The sequence below is a fragment of the Aplidium turbinatum genome, chromosome 12 (assembly GCF_918807975.1).
Source record: "Aplidium turbinatum chromosome 12, kaAplTurb1.1, whole genome shotgun sequence".
NCBI classification, from domain to species: Eukaryota; Metazoa; Chordata; class Ascidiacea; order Aplousobranchia; family Polyclinidae; genus Aplidium; species Aplidium turbinatum.
The window spans coordinates 18,876,860-18,902,258 of record NC_137483.1 but is presented as its reverse complement, the minus strand read 5'-3'; the positions used below and the strand labels follow the sequence as shown (position 1 = coordinate 18,902,258).

At 36.3% G+C, this 25,399-nt stretch overlaps 2 protein-coding genes across 2 annotated transcripts; both read left to right on the top strand.

Annotated features, from left to right (window-relative positions):
- Nucleotides 1-312: 312 nt before the first annotated feature.
- On the top strand, nucleotides 313-3,433 carry LOC145780648 (ADP-ribose glycohydrolase MACROD1-like). Its single transcript, XM_082592271.1, has one exon. It carries the CDS (start codon nucleotides 313-315, stop codon nucleotides 1,357-1,359), a length of 1,047 nt encoding a protein of 348 aa, XP_082448397.1. The 3' UTR covers nucleotides 1,360-3,433.
- An 11,160-nt stretch (nucleotides 3,434-14,593) lies between these two features.
- LOC145781141 (uncharacterized) lies at nucleotides 14,594-20,722 on the top strand. The gene is made up of 7 exons (XM_082592904.1): nucleotides 14,594-14,808; nucleotides 16,058-16,187; nucleotides 16,955-17,060; nucleotides 17,433-17,532; nucleotides 17,871-17,951; nucleotides 18,478-18,640; nucleotides 19,172-20,722. The coding sequence occupies exons 1-7, from the start codon at nucleotides 14,703-14,705 to the stop codon at nucleotides 19,278-19,280; spliced, it is 795 nt and encodes a 264-aa protein (XP_082449030.1). The 5' UTR covers nucleotides 14,594-14,702; the 3' UTR covers nucleotides 19,281-20,722.
- The last annotated feature ends 4,677 nt before the right edge of the window (nucleotides 20,723-25,399 follow it).

Below are 25,399 nucleotides of genomic sequence, written 5' to 3'. Positions count from 1 at the left end.
CGAAGCAAGCAGCTGTATGTTGTCTTTGATTTTCATGTGTAAAGATTTGGGAACTGGTGTACAAGTCTCTGCCCTTGTCATAAGTGCTATCATGTAAATATATGTCAGATTGGAATTGACCAAGACACATAGGTTGAGGTACGTGTAAACAGTAAAACAAAGGTAAAGTACTTTCATCCTATAATATATTTGGTTGATTCCTGTCTATGATGTCATTGTCTTTTCACCTGGGCAGAGATTTGTACACCAACTTCGAGGTTTGATTGTGGTTGAAATTAAATTGACCATGCATTGCAGAACCATTAATTTATAATGACTATGGCACTAAGATATAAAGTTAAACCTAATTTGAATGCTAAAATTAAACTGGTTTGTAGTGATATAACAACTTTAGAAGTTGATGCCATAACCAATGCAGCAAATAAGACACTACTTGGTGGTGGGGGGGTCGATGGGGCGATTCACAGAGCTGCTGGACCGGACTTGTTGTTAGAATGTGAAAAGTTAAATGGATGTAAAACAGGAAGTGCCAAAATGACCAAAGGATACAAGTTACCTGCAAAACATGTGATTCATGCTGTTGGTCCAATTGGCCAAAAGCCAACTCTTTTAAGGAGCTGTTATGAAACCTGTCTCAACATTGCAAACGAAGCAAATCTTTGCTCAATTGCTTTTCCTTGCATATCAACTGGAATCTTTGGTTATCCAAACAAAGCGGCTGCCAAAGTTGTTCTTAGAACAGTCAGAGAGTGGTTAGAGAGAAATGAAGACTCGAGCCTAAAAGAAGTTGTGTTTTGTCTGTTTCTTCCTGTTGATGTCAGGCTTTACAACACTTTGAAACAAAATTATTTTCCTAACGAGGAGTCAGAGGTTGTGGTCATTTCTGATGATGAGGAACCACAACCAGAAGAATCAATGGATGACTTTTTGGACGTTGATATAGTTAATGAAATACTTTCTTCTGATGATAGTTTTGTGACAGCACCTGGTAATGATGATATTATTGTGGCAAAAGATGATGCTGAAAAAGTGGCAGGGGATTCTGTACAACCCCCTGAGCATAATAAAGAAGAGTTTGGTAGTTCAGTTGATAAAGAAGTAACAGCAACAACTGACTCTGCAGTAAAAGAGCCAAGTGCCAATCTTGATGTTGGAGAGTCTGAGAATCTTCAAGCTGCCAAGCGAAGGAAGGCTTCAGAAGACAAAGATGTTAAAGAAAATGTACCAATTACGTCTGAAAGTGTTAGTGATAATTGTGCTGAACCAATGGATATTCCTCATAATGAAACCCAGAAAGAAGATAAGATGAGTAGTGATGTGCTTCTTAAAGAAAGTGATAAGGATAAGAAAACCCCTTAACAGAAAAAGAGACCTTTCATTCAAATGTTTCAATTATCTGTTTTCTTAAGCGATTAATAAAAAGCATTTCATTTTCTTGCTGAGAAGAGACAGCATGGTATAGGTTTTCAAGTGGTACATTTAAGCAAAATATTTTTTAAACTTATAAAAGTGTTTGTTTCAAAACAGTTCATCTGTGACATTGTCATAGGAATAGTTGAAGAACGAAATCAATTACCATATATATATCTAATGTTGCTGTCATGGTACTGGGACAGACTGCAGCAGACTATCACCGACTTCATCGTATCACCTTAGTTTGTGGGCATAAACTGGTATACTTTTGACAATCTTGATTTTAATTTCTTGTCGTTATTATCATTTTTTCCATATGTAAATTCCTTTATTTGCCTCGTTTTTAAAATTAATTTTTGCTAGACCGGAACCATGTGTTGTGTTCAATGCCACATGCCAAATTTTGTAACACATGTTTTAGGAATATAAATTTTGACATTGCTAAATATATGATATAATGTTGACATTGTCATTAGTCATCAAGTTTGTTGGCTTTCATATTACGCAGTATGTTAGGCTGTTTTCAAAACTATCGTGTAATTAAGAAATTAAGAAGTACACTCGAAAAATTATAGGTAAAATGTTGGACAGTTTTGACCCATAGTTGTACACCAATCGGGTGCTAACTGAGATTGGATTCTTTTTTATCTGCAAGATGTTAGCAATTTGTTGTGGCAACAATATGTTCTTGCTTCCTTGATTTACAATTCAGTGACCACTGTAACCTACCATAAAGTAAAATTGTTATATTGAAAACAAGTTAGTTATTTATGGTTTTTTATTCTGTGTCAAATTGTGGCTACAGCTGTGTGCAATTCAGTTCAACGTACAATATGCCATTACAGGCGAGTATTTATGAAATGTTCGGTTCTGGTATGTGTTTATGTTAGTGTACGTTGTATGTAAAAAAACAACTTCAGAATATTTTTCATATGCTATCCGGGATATCCCACCTTGTTTTTTGATGTTTGTAACATGCTGTTGCAACTTATGCAACTTGCTTAGTTATAATATGATTTGTAAAGTAAATGTGTGATACAAAGTCACTTCGACCATTACATGAAACTTGTATTGTTAAGGCTCTTAACCGGTGGGTAAGTTGTCCCCTTAGGTTAATTTTCTTTATCAAAGAGAATAAATTCAGTAAATAAAAAAATGCAGGGTACGTAAATTGCCCACAACCTGAGATAAAAATAGCTGATGTAGCTATATCCACACCATTGGGGTGTCAATATTGGAAAGCTTTACTGCAGCAACGTTGATAGGGGGAACTTTTAGACCCGAGCCCTGGATGATTTTAGGGACCTGAGAACTTGACGCAACCACCACGTCGTATTCTTTGGATATAGTTTTGTGTTTTTCCTAGAATTGTTTTAATTTAGGGTCTCAGAGTCTTTTAGGGTCTTAGAATCTCATTGGCATCCGGTTCTAATCATTCTCAACGGTTCTATTCCACTACATGAGTGCTTAACTGGTCATCAACTCAGTGTTGGGAAATGAAATTTTGTCATTACGCAATGGGATTCCAGTTGTCAATTTCAATATGCGTAAGTTTCTAATTCTGCCATACCAACTTGCAGAGGTGCATCTGCTGCTTTATAACTATCGCGCTACCGCTACTTTTGTCTTAACTTAAATTGACACAGGAAGAACTTTGTGACGTCAAAATGACCTTGAAAACGAATGACATCATTCGTTTACAAGGTCATTTCAAAGTTGTTATAAAAAACACGTTCGAGATGAAATTTATTGTTCCGCATCTTTCAAAAACACAAGCATTTCAAAAATGCGAGTCCTGCGTCCTGCCCGCTTAGGCTTCAGCACGTCTTTTCAACGGAGAAAAATCTCTACAGCACCACTGGAAGGAAGGGTCTGCTACTATTCGGCGAGTCCGATTCGGCGAGTCCGATTCGACTAGTCCGATTCGGCGAGTTCCCTATTCGGCGAGAGCCTTTTTCGGCGAGTGCCCTATTCGGCGAGTTTTTGAAATTTTTGAAAGGAAATTATCGGGTACTGTAGCCTAATTATAATTGCCGTTTTTACATCGTTTTAACGTCGCTAAACGTTGAAATCGTGCAGAAAGGAATAAAAATAAAATGTTTGAACTATTAAATTAAAATTCGTCATGTCAGTTCAGTTGTTTTTATTTTTGACCATCATATGAAAAACAGTACACGTCAACATAGCAAAGGTGTAGAAAAAGGTAGAAGCGACAAAACGCGAACGTTAAAACGTGCTTGTGACCGAAGTAAGTTATTGAGTTGAAAGAAACATACGCGCCGACTTCCGGGGGGCGGCGCCCCCCGTAAATTTATGGTTGAGGGGCAACAAAAATGGTGATGACAAGTGGTGTTTCAAAGATAAAGCACTTCGCGAAAGAGATTTAGATAATTTAAACGGACTTAAAGAATGCCGAAAGAAAAGCCTACGTTGCTCTTGCCCGCAAAACAGCAGCTGATCGCATGGCTATCTCATACGGTATGGAAATTTCAAAGTAGATGGTAGACTGTAGAGTAACTTACGCTGCTGGAATAGTCACGTAACTATTCACTGCAATATTAAGTAAACCAGCTAAATTAGACGAGCTATTTTCAACGAAGTCTTCCCGCTGTGAGACAATTATGATTCAACAGAACGCATTGTTTTCTTCGCAATGTGTGAGAATTAAATCGAAAACCGATAAAAAAAAGGTGTTTAATGGTCTTGGTCGCAGATATTGCCTGCATTAACGACGTCTCTTACCGCTATTATCACCTAGCCAACCTGACATCATTGTTTTATGCGGCCGCTAAGGTTTGACATCGACTTCAACGATCATGGAATGTTACGTAATAATAAGAACGATTATATCCTACACGGAAAAATAAAAAAATGATCTCCTCGTTCTGTTTTGTCTCGTGAGCTTTGCATATTGCTCAACAAGTGCATAAAGTTTAGAATTGACAAGAAATCATTGAATTTGAAAATTAAGTTTGAATCACTGCAAATAAACGTATTCAAAACTTTTACTTAGGCCGACGCGATTTCACACTCCGTCATCTACGTCAACAATGATTTTTAGTGCGTTCATTTTGAAAATTGCCGAGCTGGAGACAACAGCTTGTCCTGTGTTAGTTGAACCATGGCCACCTAAAGATACGGCCTGATTTGTCACATTTTGCAGAAATTTCCAGGTTTTTCTAACTTTGGGCGAACGTTTAAATAACCTTTTCTAAAAATTAGATTTTTACGCTTTCTTTACTGCTTTCCCCAGATGACACAATAGGTTCTAATAGCCTCACATGTTGAAAAACAAAGAAAATTTAATTTTGTAGAATTTAGTCAGACTGTTAATTTTCAATAACAGTCTGATTTTGCGATTTTCAACTTACTTTTTCTCATTTGCTGTTGCTTCCCCAAGGCAACAAAAAAGTTTTTTGTCATTAGGAAACCGCAAAAAGTAAAAACATCTCAAAAAATGTCAGTTAAGCACTAGCAGTAGCTGTAATCAAAATCTGCAAAATGTGACAAATCAGGCCGCATCTCCAGGTGGCCATGGTTGAACTTGTCTTTTTGAGGTGAAAATCACTTGCGAACATCTCGACCTTTACTCGAGTATAGCCTACTGTATTCAATAAAAGACTATAAAGACTTTCGATAAAAAACAGAAGAGAAAACACTTCGCCGTTGTCAACGCTTTGAAAGTAAGTAAACTAATTAGCGAAACTAGGTTAATAAAACTGATACCGGGTTTTCACTCTGCTTGAGATCATGATTTTTTGCGTTTTATTTCGATAACTTCGCTGTCTTGATCGTTGTTATTCACTCGCACGAAAAAGAAATGAATCGGCTTGTTTTCCAACAGTTCCAATTATGAGCTAACAATATCAAAATTTTTAGGACTGGGCGTACTGCATGCGTAAAACTAATCCTTTCAAGCAGCGCTTCTAATAAATTCGGTTTGCGACCTATTTGTTAATATAAACAAGACACTAAGCTTAATCAAAGACTATTTTAATTGAGTAAAATAGCGTTATGGTTATGACGTCATCACCTTTCTCGCCCCCCAAAGTTTTTTGAAAAGTCGGCGCCTATCGAAAAAAATTTGGCACGGTCGCAACACCTTCAGAAAAATTTAAGATATGAAGGGAAAATAAAACAAAGAAAATGTTACGAAAAAAAAATCATGTTTATGTCTATAAGTTAGTACTTTTGAATAGTTAAAATGATTAGTTTGGATCAACAAATGTGTGGCCTACAGCTTGGATTGAAAGGAAATTATCGGGTACCGTAGCCTAGTTATCCCGACCAGCAAAAATTTGTTCCAAGAACCCAGTTAGCCTAGCAGTTCATTTTTACATTGTAGTAACAGAATAAAAAGGCTAACCAAATGTGTGGCCTATCGTGTTAACGTCGCTAAACGTTGAAATCGTGTAGAAAAGGGAGCTTTTGCTGACTAGGATACTTTGAAACTGAGAAACATTCACAGAAGCCTTTCGATTTGTTCCAAGAACCCAGTTAGCCTAACAGTTCATTTTTACATTGTAGTAACAGAATGAAAAGGCTAACCAAATGTGTGGCCTACAGCTTGGATTGAAAGGAAATTATCGGGTACCGTAGACCAGTTATCCCGACCAGCAAAAATTGCCGTTTTTACATCGTTTTAACGTCGCTAAATGTTGAAATCGTGTAGAAAAGAGAACTTTGCTTACTAGGATACGTTGAAGCTGAGAAACATTCACAGAAGCCCTTCGAATTGTTCCAAGAACCCATTTAGCATAACATTTCATTTGTACATTAATTCAACGTCTGAATACATTATCTTAAAAATGCAACGTATCGTAGGGCTTCTGTGAATGTTGTTCAGTTTCAACGTATCCTAGTCAGCAAAGTTCTCTTTACTACACGATTTAAACGTTTAGCGACGTTAAAACGATAGGCCACACATTTGGTTAGCCTTTTCATTCTGTTACTACAATGTAAAAATGAACTGCTAGGCTAACTGGGTTCTTGGAACAAATTTTTGCTGGTCGGGATAACTAGGCTACGGTACCCGATAATTTCCTTTCAATCTAAGCTGTAGGTCACACATTTGTTGATCCAAACTAATCATTTTAACTATTCAAAAGTACTAACTTATAGACATAAACATGATTTTTTTTTGTAACATTTTCTTTGTTTTATTTTCTCTTCATATCTTAAATTTTTCTGAAGGTGTTGCGACCGTGCCAAATTTCTTTCAACTCAATAACTTACTTCAGTCACAAGCACGTTTTAACGTTCGCGTTTTGTCGCTTCTACCTTTTTCTACACCTTTGCTATGTTGACGTGTATTGTTTTTGATATGATGGTCAAAAATAAAAATAACTGAACTGACATGACGAATTTTAATTTAATAATTCAACCATTTTATTTTTATTCCTTTCTGCACGATTTCAACGTTTTGCGACGTTAAAACGATGTAAAAACGGCAATTGTAATTAGGCTACGGTACGGTACCCGATAATTTCCTTTTAAAAATTTCAAAAACTCGCCGAATAGGGCACTCGCCGAAAAAGGCTCTCGCCGAATAGGGAACTCGCCGAATCGGACTAGTCGAATCGGACTCGCCGAATCGGACTCGCCGAAACGGGCCATTCCGTGGAAGGAATGGAGGTGTTGTATTTAATAAAACGATAAATCGGCACTAGGAAAGCTCAAGGACTTGCTTCTGTCTGAAAAAAGCCTCCACAAGACTTTCCATTACCGAAGTTTTATCCGATGGCACCATCACCCTACAAAAATTCATCCTCAGAATAGTGACTGGTGTTGGTGTCACTCTCGTCAGTAACAACGTGGCTTGATGTTTCCGCAATTGTCGAACAATTTCTTCTTTGATTTCTTTCACGCATTGTTTTCATAACAAAACTTCAAAAACGAGTCATTTTTTCACTTTAAATTGGAAAGTAGCGAGAATGCGACAAAGAAACGTAGTGCCTCTCCAATAAATGTTGCGTCGCTACTCCAACAAAAATATAGCGGCGCTACCATAAAAGCAGCGAGCTACTGCCTACCTCTGCAAACTTGTAACTCTAATAATTATGATTGCTTCGCTGCAAGGTGATGTAGATAAAATTCAATTCTGTTACCCAGTCTACAACTTTTCTTATTATTATGACTGCTCATCCACATCAATATTGGAACTGGCAAATTCAATCCACAACACTTTTCATTAGGCTGTCATTCATTACTACATGTGTGCTTCTCTCTGTTTTTGTTTTAGTTTTTGCTATTTGTTTTTTTGGGTTTTTGTGGCCGTGCTAACTACTGATATATAGCCTACTACATAATTTTTCATTCAGGCACGTTTTAAACCTTTCAAGGTTTTGCCATCTTTTCCCGTTCGTTAACGTGCTGGTGAGTTTATATCGATTTTGTAGTTAGTATCTTTTTCGTCCCGGGCGCGTTAATGACGAAAAATAAAATGATTGATTGATGAATAATTGAATGCAGGCCTGAAGTGTGAACTTCTGCGATTGTTTTCTCACTTCAATTTTGTGTCAAAATACAAATGAAACTGCTCGCTTTGCTCCACGATACTCGAGGTGATGTTCGGTTTTTTGAGTAATTAGCCACCCCGGTAGCTTAGTTGGCTAAGCGCCGGACTTCACAAATAAAGAATCTGCAAAATCAAACGACGCTGGTTTTATTTTGTAGGTGTGCGCTTGAGCAGCTTATATCTAGGACTGCTTTGTATTTAGCGGCACCTAGTGGATAGAATAATTCATTAACAACAGCACTTCAACAATCGGAAACTTCACTCTGTGACCGGGCCTGCGTCAGTAATTCAAAGCAAGTTCAATGAAGGACACAAAATAGAAAAGAAATATGATACTTATTAATTGCTGCGACTGGTTTTCATGTCGACTAGTATGAGGCAAATATTTTTGTTGTGTCCTGAGAGTTGGTCAAGAAGATCAAGTAACGGCGTTAGAGTGTGCGCTTGAGCAACTCATAACTTCAAAAACGGTCGTCAGACCACTCGGCAAGCGCTTAAACTCAGCAAATGGGATTTTGGGATATTCACCTAGCATCGGATTTGCTGGTCATCGCTTGCAAAACTGAACTTGTGGATGCCAAGTAGCAGCTGGCTCAGTTCGCAAGTGTTGACTTGTAGGAGACTCTTTACTCAGCGGCAGCTAGCGGATGAAATAATTCACAGACAACAACCGGAAATTTTGCTCTAATTTTAATAGCGAGGCTTGCAACAGTAGGCTGCTGTAGCTCAAACTTCAATCAGTTAGTAAGTATGCAAACCTGCCAGAGATAATGCTTTTGAAAGCGCCTTCTCAGTCCGAAAATAAAAGCTCCTGCAAGCAAAATTAATCTTGTATAAAAAAAATTTAAAAATAAAAAATTGCATACAGATCAACTCTGTGTTGTAGGTTTTTTTTTCATCGAACCACTTTCAACATGGACATGTACGAATGTACGTTGTTCATAAAATAACGTCGTGGCCTACATATTGTGCTGACTAAATTGCCACACACAGCGAAAAAAACGGCTGTCTCCGCCCCGATAGCTCAGCAGGTTAGGGGGTAACTTTGGGAACAAAAAAACTTCAAAATCAAGCGGCGCTGATTCGACTTTTGGGGTGTGCGCTTGAGCAACGCATTTCAGGACTGCTCTTTATTCAGCGGCACCTAATAGATGGAATAATTCCGTCAACAACATTTCAACAATCGGAAAATTCACTCCGTCAATCTCGGTGACCAGGCCTGCGTCAGTGGTTCAAAGCCTCTACAAGTATGCGAAACTGCCAGGATTAAGCTCTCAAAGAAGTTTTCTCAGTCCGAGGATTTAAAGATTCAATCAATTTTAGGCTAATTGCTGATGTTTCATGAAGGCGTTATTTTTTATTCCACGGAGACTACTCCTCCATGAATTTTCTTTTTCGTTTGCATGCAGACTTATGCCCAATAATGGAAAATTTAAGATAATGCTCAAAATGGCAATCCAATCGTCGTGCTCACTTATGAGTGTTGGTGCTCTCGATCACCGAGTGGTCATGCATTTGTATTTTGACATTATAAACATGATAATGTAATTTATATAAAAAAAAATGCTAAAAGTGCTCATGACCTTTGATACTGGCGCATTGTATATAATCTTCAACACAAGCAAGGGCCTTGATGATACAATAGTTTAACTTTTCATACTCGAAAAATAAGCTGCAGCACAATGGAAGCACCTTTTTAAAAGGGGTCTAAATTTTTTTAATCAGCCGTGGCCGAGTGATTAGCACGTTGGGCTTGCAGTCGAGAACCTGCATGTTCGACTCCAGCCACTCGTACTTGCTGTTGTTTCTCTGGGCAAGAAACTTTACGATAATTGCCTCTACCTAGTGATCGATTTCGAGTAATGGGTAGTACCAAATTTAAGTCATAAGTAAAGTAGACAACCGGAAACAGACATTGCTGTCGGCTGCAGCGTGGGTCAGGTGTATGTCGGAAGGCGTACACCGATGCATAGCGCTCAAGTCCGCTTTCCCGCAATGCAGGATAAAGATAAACAAACAAACAAATTTGTTTAACAGGTTACTCTCTAATGTGCGACAATCACTAGGCTGCATATGTGTGCTGTACAGTGGCGTATATTCAGGGTGTTCAAGGTGTGCACTGCACACCCCAAGAAATCCAGAAAAAAGAAAATTTCCATCGGTTGTCGATGTTCTTTACTTTCCTGATAATCTAACATCTTGCTGCATGCTGATTGCTTTCTTTTCAATTGCAAAACTCTTCCCCTTCTAATTTTAATACTCCAACGTTTGAGGTCATTGCCTTTAATTTTTTTCGGTCACTACCTTTAAGCTGGGTGTGCACTGACAGCTTTGCGAGTGCTATTTAAAATAAACAATTAAGAAAAATGACGTCACAAGGCAGCGAAAACAGCAATGGTTTTAGGTCAGCCAGGCTGTGCACTCGCTGATCTGCACACCTTGGCGCGTCATTGGGGGAATCCCAGACAATAGCAAGTTTTAGCTTGTTGGATTAGAGTTTGAGGTGATCAGCGTTGGAAACAACTTTTGCTAGAACTGAAGCAAAAGCAAGCTTTCTACGACGATGTAATTCAAAAATTTATTGCACAAACAAGAAGAATCGAATTATGCTATAGATGAATTTTCCTTCTGTAGTCGAGGTGTTAAACATTTTCGTTTTTACTAAGTAGTACGGCGGATAAAAGTACAGCCGACCAACATAGCAATCGACTTTCTTTTCTTGTTTATTATCGAGTTGCTTTGCTATTGTTTTTTGTTTTAACTTTCACCTGTTTGTTTTCAATTCGCTTGTACATTTCTCAAGGTGTTGCGACCGTGCCTAATCCTTGCATGAAGTAAATCATTTCCATCTCGAGCACGCTTTAACTTTCGCGTTTTTTCAGACTCCTGCTGTGTTATGGCAAGTAATATTGTTCGTTTTGATGGTCGGAAATAAAAAGTGAACTGAAGTATGTGACTTTAGAAATGCAACTTAATGTTTGATATTATTAAGTCTTTTATTCAATGCGCTGTCAAATAAATATCTATTTTGTATTCTTCTGCATTCCGACAACATTATTTTTGTCAGTTCTGTTCATGTTCAGAATTTGTGCTGAAAATGCTCTCAGAACGCACCAAATTCAATGGTAATTTTAAAAATTTTCTTGGGGAGGCCCCCCTAGACCCCCGCTGTTGCTTTGACGTCACTGAACACCCTGTCAAAGTGGTCACGGTACGCCACTGGTGCTGTACTGCTGTAGTCTAAACTTTAGCACAAACAAAGATGTTCCCGAACAAAACAGTTTAAAAGAAAATCCTTTTTATCCAACCGTTACATTTTGCAAAAGTGGGGTAGGCTACACAATAGCACATGACATGAGACTATTGCGATACACCAATTCTGCTGTTACGGAGTGATGGAAAAATAGGTTTATTCACCTACGTACTGTAGCCTAGTGTATAACCTGTCTTCATTTAGGCAGCCTACAAAATAAACGGAAATTTTTTTTTTAGATATTTTCTCCAAATTGCTTTTGTCTACTTTTTTTCTGATAACAGTTTACCAGCAGTGGCTTACTTTTACTTTGAACTCGTGCAATTTCTCCATTAGATTTGTGAGTTATAGTTCTTTAATGACACGCCTAACTTTAGTGAGCTTTTATTGATAAAGATCTTGCTGCCACACCACAACATGCAAAATCACTTTTAAATGATGGCAAGAAATGATACTGCAAAAGAGGATAAATGTCATGCAGATTATAATAATGAGAAATCTTTTCAGATAATTGTGTGCCCAGAAATGTAAATTTCAACACACATTTTTGAAATATCTTTGACATTTCTGGCCAAAAACGGCTGCTTTTTAGCAGCTAGAATAAGCTAAACCAACGTTTACAATATTATTAATAATTCGATGAGAATCATAGTATAACGTATGTAAGGGCGTGAGCATTTAATCTTTTGTTTTGGGCATGACTTGCTGACGTAGACAATTAGTTTGTATTCAAACACCCTGTCATTACACGTTCCACCAGGTGTGGCTTGAGAGTATTAATCACTAGCGAAGTGACTTTTCTAGTTTTCTTTTCTACAGTAGCCTATTTGTGATTGTTTTTGGAGGCATCAATTAATGGTCATTTATTTCAAATATGTGAATATTTTTTACAGCGTTGTACACCAATCGTTCGGCTGTGAAATGTTTCAAAGTACTATAATGACAAAGAAAAGATTTTTAGCATTTTTAGTTTAAGCCTACTGTATGTGATGGTTGTGGTTGATCTAATTTTATGTGGTACGATAAAAAAAAAAACTATGAAGTTAAACCTAAAACCGAAAGCAGGCCTAACTGTCGCCATTGCGTTGACATTTTATCGTTAGTTCAAGGGGAAAAAGCTTTTCAACGCAACTTTTCAATGATTCAATTTTCGTATTAGAAATAAATAACAATGACGTAAAAACGTCAAACCATTCCATAGCATTAAGTTTTTGTTGTAACTTACCCCCCCCCAATTGCCTGATTTTAAATAGATGTAAAATCTTTTTTCTTTTTCCAATTTATTATTTTCAAGTAGGCTATGGTAGCCTACCTTATGAGTTACATTTTTTTCTTTTGAGGTTACATAAAAAATCGTAGCATGGGTTGAAAACGACGTTCAATCCTTAATGCAAGCTTGTAAGTCATTCATTTATTAAACTTCTACTTCCAGTGAAACACCACACTATAAGATCTAACTCTGTCTTAAAAAAGCGTTTATTCTGCAGTAGAATTTACTTCATATTTGAAGCAGCAACAAATACAGTAACATATGAACTTGTACAAAGTTCAATATTTTACATCACACTAAATGAGCAAAAATAAACAAAAAAGCTTTCGGCGTGGAATCTTTATTAGCACTACAAATACCTTGTTTGGGTGTGAACTGTGTTGGCTGGATGATGCAGTCTATGCCAATATAAGCATGCTTGTTTACGTCTTGAAAATTTACAGCTTTTTTTCATTCCATTTAGGACCGTTAGAGTTAGACCAAACAAAACTTTTTGGCCAACCAAAACTTCTGTTTATAAAGTTAATTTGTTACCTTTCAATGTAGGCTACTAACATTAAACAAGATGATAGTAAAATAATAAAAAATTGACAAATGGGATTTAATATTGCTACGCAGTGTGTTAGGGTAGGCTACACATAGAAGCAAAACAAATGAGGTAGGCTACACATAGAAGCAAAACAAATGAGGTAGGCTACACATAGAAGCAAAACAAATGGGGTAGGCTAATTATGGCTTTAATTTTATATTCTCTACTCTACTGTAATAACTCTACTGTAAGTAACTACCATACAATTTACGAAATGATGATAAAAACTTATTGCAAGCTGTTCACAGTCACCTTCTTCATATGTATAAGAAAAGTAAAGTAACTTGTAGGCTATAAACTGTGCATTGAAGATTTACTTGTTTAAGTTGAACGAAGGAATGATTAAATAGGATGTGGAAACTGACATGTTTATATTAGATTTCAACGATTGTCTACAATTCTACATACCGTACAGTATGACCTGACGCCTACTCCCAACATGATCTTTGTAGCTTATTGAAAACTATTTCAAATATTAGTTTCCCGCGCTTTTCAAAGCAAGCAGCAACGTTATCGCTCTCCAGGTCCAAATATAAATAATTGAATTCATAAAAAATTAAGACCTGAAGAAAAATTGAGTTTAGATTTTGCAATAATTAAGAAGATAATCTGATTGTCGTCACTTCAACACCAAGATTATCGAAATTGATGAAGAACTTCTTGGGGTAATCCAATTATCAAGAAACCAAGCTTGCGGTTGCCGCATGTAGGCAACAAGCAATTGACAATTTTAATTATTTTTTAACTTTCCTGGGTCAGTGTGTGTTGTGTCGGTATAAATTAATCTGAAGAATTATTGCAGTATGATAAATTACTTATTTTTTGACATTAAAAATCGAAAATTGGTTGATAGTGATAGCCTAGCTGGTTTTTCGAGCAGTATTACCAGGCAATTTTGGATCAATCGCACTAAAATTTCAATCCACAAAACTACTTTTCTCTTGTAGCTTTTATTTCCGATGCAGTGTTAGAACTTTTTTTTCATCAAAGTTATCTCCTTTTTGTAGCTTTATGTTCGTGAAATGGTGGTAATTTAACCAGTAGATAGCCTATATGTGAAATTGTTATTAATCAACATTTATAGGCCTACATCGTTGTCTTTTGCTCTGCAAGTTATTTTCTCAAACATATTTCTTTACCTTTTTCATTGCCTTTCTCTATTTTTGCGACTGCAGTGTCTTCCATTCTAGCGAATCTCATAAAAGCAGAGGCACTGACAAAAATTGAACCACAATTGACAGAAGTGGCATTGCCTAAAATGGTAGTTTGCAGTTGCAAAACTAACCCATGGCTTCGTTTTCAAGTCAATGATTTAACAGATAATATATTGCGCCGGTAACGGAAAGCAGCTCCCACACAAATGTTTTAATAAAAAAATGATTTGGAAGATTGTAAAACAAATTAATATCGAACGAATGTGATAATCAGTGAAAGCCTAAAGAGGTCCAATTGCTTTTAAAGTGGTAGAATTAAAATTAGGTATAGGTTATCACAAGAAGAAAGCGGTTCGATAAATTAAATTTAGATTTTTACAGGCCTGGTAGCTAGTAGCCTAGGCCTACTTTTCTATATTTTTCATTATTTTGAATTGATCAATTATTCCATAGCCTACGTTTAGCTTGTTTCAGTTCTTCCTACAATAAACTGTGTGCAACTGAAAATGAAGGCACGATTTTGTACAAGCATTTTGTTGATCTTGGCCATTTCATGGATGGACACTTGTTGGTGCAAAAATGTCAAGCCAAACCCTACTCCTGCTACATCTAGTAAGTGTTACAAAAATCACAAAAAATGTCAATCTCAGAGCATGTATGCTTTAATGAAAATATAAGTTATATTTTGCGTTTTCTTCAGTTACTTTATCTCTATTAAAAACAAACGGAAAATATTTACTTTATACGTCTAAACCAAACAAACAGAGTTCAGTCCTTCACAACAACTTAGTAGAATACAGTTAAATGTTCTTCTAATCTAAAACATCAGCAATATTTATCAATTCGAGTCAAAACAAGGCTCCACAGTCCACACTTTTACATTTTTTTAAAACTTTATGTAACATTAATGTTAGTCTACGCTACACTGTCTGCACAGTATACTAAGCCATAAAACCTTTTTAACGATGTTTTAAAAGTCCGATTAAAATGTATAAATTTTTTGAGAATGCTAAGATATGGTTTGTAGCCGGAAATCGTTGTTGGATGTTTGGCAATGATAGAGTTTGAAAGGTTAAAAAAACATTTTTTGATACTATATAGCTGTCGATATTAGTGTTTACCTTTTAAAACTCCTTCCCAAAAGTATCCTTCAGTAAAAAAAATGAAATATTGCTGTCCACAGCACTTTGCTTTAAATAATCAGTTTGAAAACATAAATAGGCTACGTTTGGTGAACCAAAGAGTGGAAAATAAGAAACTGGCCAAACAGACAAATACAAGAGCAATAAAACAAATTCAAACTTCCACTTGATTTGACTCTTTTCTACGGTTACTTCTGAAAGAATAAATCTATTGTATTTTCAAAAATGATGATTGTTAATCGCTTTATTACTCCAATTTAGCTTACAAGTTTCAAGTTGTAAAAGCTAATAACGAATGATCAATGTAGGCTATAACTAAAAAGTTGATGTTAATTTTCCGAGCAGCTTGCAGCTCCTGATGAAAAATGAACGTTTCCATTTGAAAACCTTATACCATTCAACAAATAATGGTGGTCTTTGCCTGGGGTTATTTTGGAAATAATTAGATCACGAATTAGTTTGAAAAGTGGATTACCAACTTGTCTTACCCAATTTTAACACCGCTGCTCTAAAAGTAGCTACATGGTTTACAAAACAGGCTGTTGAACCAACTAACTAAAGCATTTGCTGGACCTTTTAACCTTTGCACAGGGCCTTTGCATTACGGTCAAACATTTTATACACCCTGGAAAAGTGTAGACTAACACACAAGTTTGGGAGGTATGAAGATTGAAGAGCCTTTGCTTTATCTACGAATAAGCGTTTTGTGTTTTGAACAGGAAGATGCATTCTCAATAAAATTCGTTATGAGGAAGGTGACCAATTCCAACATACGTTCAAAGGCTGCATGTACAATTGCACATGCGCGTTCAAGGATAACGGAAAAGCTTTTGGAAACTGTTCCAGAAGGTAAAGCAAAAATAGACTAATGTGTAGTAGACTAATGTAATTGAGATTGTGAAATGCAAGCTTACTATACTCCTGCAGTCGAATTAGTCTTATAGCCCAAGTGCATTTTTCTTTTTGGGTTTGCATAGCTTATTAGCTTTGACTTCTATTTATTGAAATTCGATAACCAAATTGCTACCTCTCAAAAAAAAGAAATAAAGAGATTAAGCAACTTAACAGAAGAATATTGTTTAGCAGCAGGTTTTAAAGAAGACTGGTATTTTTTCTTGCCGTCTAGTGAATTGGATAAATTGCACAGTAGGCTAAGTCGAAATGATATGCGTTTTCTGGAATATTACATTTGAGTATGGTGCTTGACCACTTTTAAACAAAAAAATTATCGGCAGATGTCAAAACTCCAGCCCCATGGGACCATGAATAGGCCTAAACAAGGCCGTTGAGAGGATAATTTAGGCCCGGTATTAATAAGACTCTCAGGCTCCGAATTAAAACATTTTCAAGAAAAACGTCATGTATCCAAAGAATACGCGATATTTTCTTCAAGTCCCAGGCCGCTTAAAATGGTTTACCTTAAAATCATCCTAGGTCCGGGCCCAAAAGTACCCCTTAACCCCCCTGCCAACCCTACGGGGCTTAAGGTATACTTCAGCTGGTTGTTGTAAACTTTATTCCCGCTCGAGAGAGTGTTCTACCTGCAACAGTTTTGATATATCATAAAACTTAAGAGCAGTATTTTTTACTCAATCAATACATTTCACACGTGACAGGTGCCCACCATTCAGTTTTCCTCCCGGTTGCAAGCCCAAAATGAAATGTGGATGCTCGTATTCGTATACTTGTCCCCCTGGTGGAGAAAAATGCAAAGACGAAGCGGTAGGTGTTGCAAACAAAAATTAACAGTCATGATCAAATTAGCTTCTAAAATCATTTTTTTGACAAGTTTTCCGGTAGGAATTACATTGCAGACAAAGTTTCAGGTTCTTTTCTGTTTTCTTAGTCCTTTTACACGTTCTTGCATTGATTGTAGCAGCTATTGCGCTTTTTCCCTTCGTAGACGATTGAAAGAAAATTGTAGCTCAAGATTTGTGTTTGAATAGTGTGGACTTTACAGTATAAGTTATGCTATTAAACGTTCTCAATAACTTTTCTTTGAATTAAATATGGTATTAAAATGCATATCGTTTTTTCACAAATAAATCGTAGGCTGATAGAATAAAACCTAAATGATACAAGTCTTCTTTGCAGACTGGAAAGTTTTATAAAGTTGGCCAGAAATGGGGCAATGGATCATGCACATGCGTTTGCCTGGGAAAACTAAGAGGAGTCTACCAGTGCCAGTGTTTAAGTAAGTTTTACAACAATCTAGTAAAGTTGTGCTTTATTGTTTTGTTTTGTATTTTTTCCAAAGTGAAACATGGTGTTTGAAAATTTAAACTAAAGAGGAATGAATCGTTCTACTTAATTTCTCACATTACTTCGATTGATGTGCAACTGTGAAGGGCCTACCTTTGAGATGCTGCAGAATTGAACTGATAGCATACTCTTTACAATTTTGTAACATCTGGTTAATTTCATCATAAACCATTTAGGAAGTGACTGATTAGTGATTAAGTTATTTCTACAATAATAAAGCGTATAGTTTCTCAGCAGCAACAGATTTTCATAAATTGAAATTATCCACAGAAACACACAGCGTACCAGTATCAGCAGTTATCCTTCCCCCTGCTTGCGTGCCAAATGTGACCGCTCAGTGCTTCAGCTGCCGTAAGTATTTTGGCAGGATGATTAGCCTATAGGCTACAGTAAAACAATAGTGTTTTTTTTTTACTTGAAAACGCAACCCCTTGGACTACAAAAAGCTTTTAATTTTACTTTCATTTTCACTAATAGGCACACAGCGTAACCTAGACAGAAATGTTTTAAGAAATGTGCAGATTGTGCATTACTATAAAATATTTTATCTGGTCAGTGCATCATACACATCCGGTTCTGAAACTCTTTCTCCTGTATTTAAGTGTAGCCCAAGCTATAAAGTAGTTTATCTGTGAAATCATCTTTACCATGAATATGGCAAGTATATTTAATGCCTGACAGTGTACTTTTATACCTAATAAGATAAATAAATAAAATTTCATGAAACGATAAGAGGTTTTCAGTGCTTAAGTTCTATACGCACGCAGAAAGCAAACAGACGTTGAATCAACGTATAAATGAAAGATTTTGTTTGCTGAGTTTAATTTCCGGGCCTTTTCAGTTTATTTCCACAATTGACCATGAAAATGTATTTCAGCTTCTAGAAGTTCCAAACGCACCTGCGCGCTGAAACACCGATGTGACCAATGGCCGTACGTTCATAAAAGCAACGGAAAGAGTTTACAGATGATGTGTACGTGTTACGGACCCAATGGATACACTCGATGTGTGTCCAAAAGCCGTGCTTCCAGAACCAAAAGGTAAAAACACGTCACATAGAACAATCCATGTGATTTTATTAAAAATACACTCTTTAAGCTTTGAAAAGTAAGATATCCTGAAAGGGAAGCTTTTGTTTTATTTTGATAAAACTGAATCTTAACTGCTGAATGATTAAATCAATTCAACTTTTATTTTTTACTCGTTTTCTTCAGACTTTAAAATCAATACCTAATTGTTTATGTTATAATACAGCATATTTTGTCAGTTGTCACAATGTACCGCAAAAATAAGTTCTAGCTGAAAGATATGTTCCTCACATTGTGATATGATTTTAGTATTGACTTTTCAGTATCTTTTCTTACATGAACTAATACGAGTTTTTATGAAATCAAAGTTTTTTTTGTTTTGCTTATGGTGGTCATTCATGATTAGAAAAACAGATTTTCTTTTTGTTTAGGTCACTGAAGTCAATGTGATATATTATATAGCCTATATAAACTTGTAAAATAAATGTTTATGTTATTATACAACTACCTGATTAGGGTGTGATACATTTTGTTTTTGTCTAGGTCTGCCATGCGGTTGTCTAGTGATTTGACAATATCTTCAAAATCATCAGAAAGAAATTATGTCTTGGAAGAGATGTCACGCAAATCAATAAGTTTGAACGCAAAATAAGAACAATCGAAAAGATGCATCTTAAAAACTTTCATACTTCTTTTGACACAGCACTCTGGATGAAGCAAGTTGTTATCATTTGCAGATTGCATCTGGCCTTGCGCACTTTTAAGTAAATTCCTATCTTGGATTTACTTATGTTATGAGCGGTGACTTTAAAAAAGTCGTAGTTGGCGCACAACGTCATCTTTTGATCTGTTGCTTATCCTACAAAGAGCAGACAATCTTGCCAATATTATCGATCTTTACTCATTTTATTGCTTTAACAATGAGACTTATTTCCGCTTTGAAACGATCACGGCTTGGAGTGTCATGCTTCATTCAACAAAATTGCTCTAACATGCCTGTATTACATACCTTCAGTTAGTAGGCTAGCAGATTCAGAGGGCGCGTTTTGTCGCTTCTACCTTTTTCTTGACCTTTGCTATGTTGACGTGTATTGTTTTGATATGATGGTCAGAAATAAAAAAACAACTGAACTGAACGTGCCTCTCAGAAATCGGAGAAAAAAATGGCAAATTAGGCTATTTCCCTTTTTTCAAAAATTAGTCGCTCGCTCAATTCTAATCTATTAACCAAGTTTACTCCATTGAGCAAGCAGGTTTTCAACAGTGGATTTAAAAAGAAAAAAAATTTTTTCAGTGCTTCTTAATAAAACTAATAAAACAATGCAATATTTCAAGATAAGCACATTGCTTATTCAAGTAGTTAACAATTATAATGACAAGTTAAAGTCTTAATTAAAACTTACCATAGATTATACCGCTGTACTAACAACTCCAATAAGTGCTGGCTGCAATAACAAGTCAACATAGCCTACATTATACAGCATAAGTTTTTGTACTGTAACTTTAGTAGCCTAGGCTATAGCCTACGGTTACAGGAGTGGTTAATTTCTCAATGTAGCTTACGGTTTTCCGGATTTTCCTAGTTGGTAGGCTTGTGACGTTTGGCTTCGATCACCGCAAGCCCGCGTGAGAAACTAAATTAGTCTCGCGCTTGCCTTCAGATGATCTCACATTTTTTGTAAGTTACACGTTTCATTTTTTGATTACGTTGAGCAAAATTCATTGGTTTTTAGTTTGGTTGAGGTAAAGAATGGTCGTTTGTTTGCTTGTCACTAAATTTTGAGAAAAGGAAGAAATAAAACAGAAAGTGCACAATCGTTTCTATTTATTTTCATAGCATAAAAACTTAGAACAAAGAAAACAGAGGAGAACAAGCCCGTTTGCGCACAGGCTAAGCTAACTTATATGTCCTGTTTCTAACATGCATTTCCAGCATTTAAAATGCTGATACCCGCCAGACCTTGTGTTACCGTATTAAAAACACTATGTCACCGTGTTTCATATGTTATTCGTGCATTTGTTTGTCATGTATAGGCTAATCTTTTTCGTGTTAAAATACGGACGTGCACTTTGTAATAGAACACATTGATTTGTACTGACCTGTATAAAGCATTTCTCAAACGTTTAAAATACCGTGATGTCAGTAGCCGATCTAAGGGGACAGTGGGGCACTTGTGCTAAAGTAGCCCAATAATCTAATAATGACGTAGGCTATAGCAAAAGTCAGGAAGTAAAAGGTGTTCTGATCTGTAGGCTATATAAGATACCTCGATTAAATGAATAACTTAGTAAAAAAAACTCATAGTCTCAGTGTTAAATGATAACATCAGCTCAAATAGATCACCCGATAAAGCATTGGGAAAGTAAAAGGAGTAGGTTGCCTACTTCACGTTTGAATTTTAAGATAGCCACCTTAAAGAAAAAATCCAATTCCTGCCATGCCACGTCGATATTTATTCGTTATCCTGGCAAATGATTGGAGATATGTTGATCAACAGCACGCCAAAGTGGTTTCCACTTTTAGCCAATCAACTTTTTGCCGACGTTCAGCCAAATTTGGCCATAAATCTTGAGTCTCCCACAAGTCAGCAGTTGCAAACTGAGTACCGTAAGTGACAACTAATCTAGCAGTATTTGAGCAAGTGGTTGAAGTTGTTAAGCTAAATGATGAAACTGAGCAAGTCATAACTTGTCATATCGCAAGTCAGCAAATTAACTTTAGCGAGCAATGACAATTGACCAAGCAAGTCCGACGTGAGCACATAAATCTCATTTGCTGACTTGGCAGTAGGCTTGTAGCGACTACAGTCTCACATTCATACACCAAAGTCATATTCTGAAGGGCAGTCCAGTGCTCTCACACTACCTTCTTCTGTTACAGGCTAGCTGAAAATGTAATTGTAGAGTTAAAGCACATGCTGAGTTGTCCGACGACCATAATATATTTTATCAGGGATCTGTATTTAATGCGCCGACCACCAGAACTGTTCGTGGGCCAACAACATGATGCTGAGTGGGTCAGTTCTGGTGAAAGTTGTGAATAGCTTACAAACAGTTCTTGTGATGGAAAACAAAGCATACTCGCGTAGGATACCAACTGAAAGGCCCTCGACACAATTAGTGGTGCGGTAAGCGTACCATATTAGCCTACACCTGTAGGCTACAATGATTTTCAAATTTTTTAGCTTCTCGCATTGTTTCCGATGATTTTGACCATGCAGAATTATTCAAAAATGACAACCATTTTGCTATCAGATAATGGAATACGTACTCTACCTCAAGAGGCTAAACATTTCCATTTTTGCCAAAATCACTCATTTTAGACCTGTTTATCCATGATTCTGACGGTGAGAGTCTATTTCCACTGAAAACACTTTCATCCCATGCCTTACTATAGCTCACAAGTGAAAATCAACTTTTGGATATTTGACATCATTTTGAGAATTGTGAAGGGAATAAGTTTAAGAAGCAGCACTTAGCGCCACTAGTGGTGAAAAAGCATTTTGCTTGTTTCAGGCAATCCATACAATCTTTTGAAATTTCTCAATGGGTTTAGTCTGACAAAAAGAGACCTCAGATTTATTTTTTGACGATGACGTCATAAAATTTGTGATGATGTCATCCTAAAATTTTTAACTTGCGTTATAATGATGTATTAAAGAGCAGAGTCCATACCCAGACAGCAAATCAGTCGTTTTTTACATTGATTACATTGGCGTCTGCAGACGTTGAATCAATGTAAAAAACAACTGATTTGCTATCTGGGTAAGATTTTCTATGTTCTAATTTTAGGTAATGCTCAACTGGTTAGCGCGTGCCTTTGTGAACGATTTTGACGAATGTGACTTTCTGAGAAGCCGAATGGTTCTTAGCCAGTCTACCGTATTGTAATCAAGTTTGAAAAAACCTCTATTCAAAATTAGGCTGTATGTTTTATTGTAATTGCACCAACCAAGTAGCTACAAGGTAACATTTCACGTGCAGTTTGAACAACGAAAACAAAAAGTTTGACAGAAGACTGATAAAAAAACTTTTCTACATACAGTAAATCTGATGTTAACATCAACAGGGTAAATCAATAAACAAAATTATACAACAAAGTGCGTCAAATACAACAAATCATCACAGAAATATAAGAGAACTTTGTTTTTAATAAGTACAGTGCGGTGGAGGTCGTAGGCCAGATTAAAACACACTAAAATATCTATGCATCTCTTTCACTGGAATAGAATCATGAAAACTTAAAGACGTACCTTAGTTGAAAGTACAAATATTGTTGAACCATGCATGAACATGTTTTCTTACCCTCATGAGAAATGTAACTACACTACACATAAAACAAAATGCATATGACTTCTCTTTGGTAACAACGACTGGTGTTGCCACAGTGTGGCAACCGACATGTACAAACACCTGGTGAATTGATCATGTGCTCTCTCTGGAGGAGAATTTGATATACAGACTGCATATGTCCAAATAATGATTCATTTGCACATTCACTATTTTTGCAATTCTTTTTTCTGCAACAAGGGTATGCAAGCAAAATTTTTGCACAGTTTCTACAGCAGCATATATGACCACAAGGTTAATGCGTAAAGTCGATCAAGATTTGTTGTTTAAAATTAACAAGAATTAAAAGTTTCTCGTTCTTCTGATGAGGTGCAGTTTCATGCAACATATTCTTTTCTTGACAAAAGTTTTCGTATTGTCTATGATACTATGAGTGAACTGTTTATTTTACCCAGCAAAATACGTTGAATTTATTGTAATCATAATGTATAATATGTAAGTGTATAGAGCTACTGGGAACGAAGTGTCTGGTGCGGTTAGTGGGGAAAACTCAATGACAGACTCTAGGAAAAGCCTAAAGAGACCAGAATTCCTGGCACAGATCTCCGAAAACCGTCACAGACCTTCAGATTTGCTACAGCAAACGTTGGCTCAATGTCAGGAAGAAGTGCTAAAGTTGTGGAAAACTGCATAGACGCAAAGTTACAAAATTACAGCACAAAAATACTGGTCTACCCTGATGTGTCGGGATGAAGTTCAGGCTTCAATGAAGCAGAATGGAGAAAGAGCAAAGCACTAAACAAAATGTTAAAACAATGTTTAGTGGCTATACATTTAATGTATTGTACATATTGTGTGCATATTGTGTACATATTGTGTGCAATATTATTATGTACATATTGTGTGCAACTCTCACAGGCAAAATTGAAGGGAAGCGTGCCCAAGGCAGACAAAGATTAACCTACTTAAACCAACAAGTATTGTTGGTTCTCTGTATTTTAGTAATTAGTTTTTTCGCACCTTGCCTTTCTACCATATCATGTGATCTGTTTAACACCTTTTGATGCAGTTACCTTTGATTCTCGTGGAGCCTATATCGTTGAGTTTGAGCTAGTCAGAAGTACTGTGCAGTTTTTGTCTTTTTCTGTTTATAGATTTAGTTAACCATTGCATTTTTTTCAGATGTAGTTAAGTTGTATGTATATTATTCGTGAAGAGGACATCTTGTGATGTCGAAAACGTTCGATACTTAATTTGTTGCGTAGTTTTATGTTTATGTAAATGTAATAAACTTGAAGATGTTAAACTTGATCACGTTGCTCGGCTTCGTATGCCTATGGTTCAACAAGACAAACTCTCTACCGAAGCTCTATTAAACCAACAAACCGACAAAACTAACACCAACGTACAGTACACCTAATAAGCTGCACAAAGCAAACAACAGAGAATCTTGGAAACTTTTCATACAAGAGGCAGTCAATGCTTGGAATCAAGTGCGACAATAAAAGAAGACTGTCTGCAAAATTGTTGAAGCCTGTTCGATGTATTTATTACCAAATAACTGCCTTTAAAAAAAAATTGGTGAAAATATTGTTCAATTTCATTATTCTATATCAAATTAAACAATACAAACATGAACTCATGAAGTAAATTGTTTATTTATAATACATTTAAGAAATTTAAAAATCTAGCCAGCAAGCCCATATGGGCCCCATGTACTATTTTAAAGGGCTTGTGGGCATGTGGGTTCTATGTGGGTTTATGTGTTTTAGCCATATGTGCCCAATATGGGTTTTTTAGCAGAATGTGATGCTAAATGACAATGTGGAATATAAAACTTCCAATCTTCAAATGCGTGATCATATAAATGCATTTTAATAAATTTGGACACATAAAATTATTGATCATGGCTAAGCATGAAATATTGATAGGCTGCCCACTTTGTTTATATGCAAATCATGGGCTACCCACACAGTGAGTCAAAGGCTTGTGGGCAACCCATACTAATATGATATACATCTCGATCAGTATTTGTCTAGACTCTAGAGTTTGAGATTTTTTTTGTCTCAATATTGATCTTTTAAACAAATACAGAATGAAAAGCAAACAATTGATTGAAGGCAATTAAGTATAGTTTTGATTGGGTATATAGTGTGGCGTTCCCCTTCAAAATACTGCCTCGAGCGTTTGTCGGCTAGAAATCGCAAAGGCTGGAACGTGGCTCGCAAGTGCACTAGCAATAAGCAGTACACTTTTGACAACAACGACTCGGCGGCACCACGTAAAGGAAATCATTAAAGGAAGAAATGACATTTGGAACATGGCTGCAATGTTAAACCTGGACTACTGTATTATTCGGGACATTGATTCTAGCTTTAATTAATATTACTGTGTTACCCTGGTTTAAATTATATTACGTATCTTGTATTAAATTATATCTACCGGTAGGCTATGTATTAAATTATATCTTGTGTCAAAGAT